The 4,328-nt window shown below is 46.2% G+C and overlaps 2 protein-coding genes across 2 annotated transcripts; one reads left to right on the forward strand and one right to left on the reverse strand.

The window, feature by feature from the left end:
- Positions 1-687: 687 nt before the first annotated feature.
- N7455_006088 (uncharacterized protein) lies at positions 688-1,439 on the reverse strand (the record flags this gene model as incomplete). The annotated part of the gene is made up of 2 exons (XM_065605254.1): positions 688-1,295; positions 1,358-1,439. The coding sequence occupies 2 exons, from the start codon at positions 1,437-1,439 to the stop codon at positions 688-690; spliced, it is 690 nt and encodes a 229-aa protein (XP_065461108.1).
- Positions 1,440-2,777: 1,338 nt separating this feature from the next.
- On the forward strand, positions 2,778-4,328 carry N7455_006089 (glycoside hydrolase family 18 protein; the record flags this gene model as incomplete). The annotated part of the gene is made up of 6 exons (XM_065605255.1): positions 2,778-2,921; positions 2,966-3,355; positions 3,403-3,462; positions 3,515-3,584; positions 3,634-4,169; positions 4,221-4,328. The coding sequence occupies 6 exons, from the start codon at positions 2,778-2,780 to the stop codon at positions 4,326-4,328; spliced, it is 1,308 nt and encodes a 435-aa protein (XP_065461109.1).

The following is a 4,328-nucleotide window of genomic DNA, read 5'->3' on the forward strand; positions in this document are numbered from 1 at the left end:
GGCCAGGTATGCCTGTAATTTGGAGCCTCGCCTTTCAATACGGCGAGTCGCCCTCACACGATCCTCCGATAGATACTGGCACGGCTGATTTGTGTCTCGGCGCCCTAGTTTTTCATGCTTTACCAATACTAGAGTCAACAAGTGATGCCATAATAAGTCACTTGAATTAATATGCTGACATTGAGACTCAAAATAACTGCCAAACCACCGAGTTATAAGGACCAGCAGTCATGAGCCAATTAATGGAATAGCACAAATATTTCAATTCTTGTAGAGCACAGAGCCATTGCAACACTACGTGGGAAGCGGATTAAATAATGTAAAGAGTGGCTGGTTTTGATATTCGAGGCAATTCGACTTGCGAAATTGCCATTTCTTCATTGCTATCCCCCATGGGTCTCGCACACGCTGTCTGATTTCTCTAATCTCTATTGCATTGATTGGAGATCAATATGCAGCTGGTTTTGAATATTTCTTTCCGCTTGCTGGGTGTACTAACATCACACAGGAAATCGTTTAACTCCTTCGTATCTGAAAGTCCCTTAGTCATGTACTGATAGATTTGAAGCTTAACAGGTTCTCAAGTATGGATTATTGGTTACATAACACTATATTTGCTTCTCAAATTTCAATGACCAGTTATGCTCTCAAAATATAGCCGACAAGGTAAAAAGAACGAGGAGCGTCTCAGTCATACAGCCGCTCCTCTTCCGCAGCAGCACACTTCCGGCACTTCTCTTCTCGCTGTGTTGGTGGGGAGTCAAAATCGGACACAACGTCTCTTTCCACCTCTTTCCTCCCGATAGTCTCTTCGTACCTTCTGGGTAGCAATTGGTTGGCGAGATGCATAGTGGCCCCCTCCCTGGGGGAAATGGTGCCGGAGATCAAGATGCGGTCGGATAGCGTTTGTAGGTATTGAATTGTATCGTTGACCATTTTCCTACTAATTTTGATATTGCTTGAGGGTCTCTTTCGATGCACCAGTTGTGAGCGGCCCGGTATTTGAGAGGTGGAGTATGAATGTCGGCGCCGCTTTCGTGGGAGGGTTGAGGATTTGGCTGCTCTCTTTTTTGCGTTCAAAGGAGGCATGTCTTGGCTTTCAGCCTTTATGACGCTTGGAGGTAACGTAGAGGCCTCTGAGCTAGCAAGAGAGGTAGCGACAGAAGTAACTACCTCTATAGCTACAGAGCCAGTGGACTGGTCAACAGACGGCTGTAAAACCTTGCTTGTGTGACCGCGATTCCCGTGTATGAGTAGGCCAACGACCCGATGGAAGTTTTCAGCTGATTCATTGCCTTCATGAAATATATTTGTTAGCCGGTGTATTCCTGGAGAAGGGGATTAAAAATAACGATACCAGTTTGCAATGTACATCCATTGTGACCTTCTGTGTCTGGGATATTGGACCTCTTTGATACCTGTGACAATTTGTAATCCATGATTGCTTGGCCTCGCTTGTGATGGTGTTGTACTGGAAAGTTGTTGGAGCAAACGAGAGCATCGACCAGAGGACAGTCAGGACCTCTTAACTCTTCGGGGCTGAAGCGGTCATGTCCACCATGAGGGATATATCCACAGTCAATATTTTGCGGGCTACCATTGTTAGCACCGGCTCCTAGGAGGACTAAAGATGCCAATATGTTGCCTCAATAGTGGTACGTATACCAACGACCGAATCACGGATGTTTCAATCCAGTTACCGTATGCACATGATGCCCGAGCCACTAATTGATTTGAAGCATATTCTTAGGAGCAACATACCTGCCAGATTATATTTGGTGATGAATAGAAACGTGTAGAAGGGAATTGCATCTCCGATGCCTTGGGGTTGTTACTGTATGCTGAGTGGGCCTCTCACATCGCCAAAGAAGAACCCGTCATGTTATGCCCTCTTGGAGCCGGTTAAAAATTCTGGGTCGCCAGAGACATCCAGTGACCGCTTTCATTCGTGTGATTGAAAATTAAAGGCTACAGCGAAAACTCTCGGTTGCTGGTTTGTTTGGGTGCTTAGCACCCTAGATATTGAGGGTGGCTAAAGCAGCGGCCTTGGCCGGCTTCGTATATTGTCCGATTAAACAAAATGCTTGGACGAGAATGAATGCATTGTTATATCAGTCCAATGTGGTAGTTTTAACCATGAGTAATTGATGGGTGTGAAATTGATAGGTGGGTAAATGCTCCCATCCCAGCAGGAAAAAGCTAGAGCCAACCACCACGTATATGATGGCAGGCTCGAACTGTGGAAGTGGAGTGCTTTATCAAGTTCAGGTAATCAATTATCAAACAAAAATTTTTAAAATTATCTAAAACATATTTCTTTCCGAAGCCAGCCTGACTCTCCTACGTGGTTGATCACCGGTTGCCCTAGCAGTTTAATCGGATCACGCAGGTAGTCCCGATTTGGGATTCCTATAGCCTAACCACGTCCTTGCATTCAAGGTAATTCTAGACATGAGCGTATAGGTTATTTAATATGAGGCGTGTATAGGAAAGGCACAGGGATCTGAGGCAAAATAAAGTTTGATTAAAGGCCAGGGATACAGTAACAGTTTTAGTGAATCCTATATCTGATGCACATCCCGATTAATGTGTGTAGATTATTGAGATCTTATTGAGGGGTTGGTTGCCCTATTGGGGGCCACAATGATTAGTGGGATTGTTCGCCGACTACAGATAGTGTGTATTTTCCTTCCTCCTCGACAGTTCCCTCTTCTCAAAGCTCGTTGGGCCGGACCATCTCATCAGCTCATCAGATACAACCTTGCCACTCTCTGGCCATGCATTTTGTCCTCCCTTTTATGTTGAGCCTGGTGTGGCTGGCCAACGCTACCTATATTCCCTCCTTGACCAAGGCCAATGCGGCTAACATTGCCACTCGTGATGTTAACGGATATCGTTCCGTGGCATACTTTGTGAACTGGGTATGAGTTTGATCCATGTATACTCCTCCACTAAATCAAAGTAGCTTACCAAAGTCCATCAGGGCATCTATGCTCGCAACTTTCAACCCCAGGATATCCCCGCCGAGAAACTAACCCATGTTCTCTACGCATTTGCCAATGTCCAAGCCTCTGGTGAGGTGATCCTGTCGGACCCTTGGTCGGACACTGACAAGCACTACTCCACTGATTCCTGGGCCGATACCGGCAACAATGTCTATGGCTGTATCAAGGAGCTTTTTCTACTCAAAAAGAAAAACCGCAAACTTAAGGTTCTTCTGTCGATTGGGGGCTGGAAGTATTCTTCTAACCTCAGACTGGCCTTTGAGACTGAGGGGGGACGCCAGAAGTTCGCTGACAGTTCCGTCGAGCTACTGAAGAACTTAGGCTTTGACGGTATTGATGTTGATTTTGAAGTGAGTTTGTTATCTCCTTCACCGTGTTTGATGCTGACATCAGATAGTATCCTGGCAATTACATCGAAGCGGACCAATTTGTTGATACCCTACGCCGTCTTCGTGAGGTATTGTCATGCTTCTTTTATTGATAGCTCTGCCAAAACTAAACCCTTTCAGGCCTTGGATTCATACAGCTCGGCTAACGCAGGCGGCTATCATTTCTTGCTTACCACTGCATCCCCTGCTGGTCCGTATCATTCTTTCAAACTTCTTAACAAAGCTAACCTAAATTATAGGCCCTGCCAACTACCTGAAAGAGCATCTTGCCCAGATGGATCAGTACCTGGACTTTTGGAACCTCATGGCCTATGATTACGCCGGAAGCTGGGACAAAGTTGCCGGCCACGACGCCAACCTTCACGCATCCAACAGCAACCCAGCTAGCACTCCCTTCAATACGGACCAAGCAATCGAATACTACACCTCGCACGGAGTGGCCTCTCACAATATTGTCCTGGGTATGCCTCTGTACGGCCGGTCATTTACTGACACCAACGGTTATGGCCAACCTTATAGCAGTGTTGGTGTTGGTAGCTGGGAGAATGGTGTGTGGGACTACAAGGCTCTGCCTCAGACCGGCTGTACGGTCGCAAATCTAAACCATGAAGCTGCTAGCTACTGCTACAACTCGGAGTCCCGTTTGTTAATCAGCTATGATACCCCTGAGATTGCGCGTAAGAAAGGTGAGTACATCAAGTCCAAGGATCTTGGCGGTGGTATGTGGTGGGAGCTTAGCGGTGACAAGCAAGGTGATGACAGTTTGATCACTACGGTATGTTTCATATTCCACATTTGATTATCTTACTCACTTTGAACTTTGCAGGTTGTGAATACCCTTGGGGGCACTGGCGCTCTGGACAAGAGCAAGAATCAGTTGAGCTATCCTATTTCCAAATACGACAATTTGAAGGCTAGCTTCTGGTCTTTTTAA

Source organism: Penicillium solitum, assembly GCF_028829755.1.
Source record: "Penicillium solitum strain IBT 25940 chromosome Unknown utg000004l_segment0_segment0, whole genome shotgun sequence".
Classification (NCBI taxonomy): domain Eukaryota; kingdom Fungi; phylum Ascomycota; class Eurotiomycetes; order Eurotiales; family Aspergillaceae; genus Penicillium; species Penicillium solitum.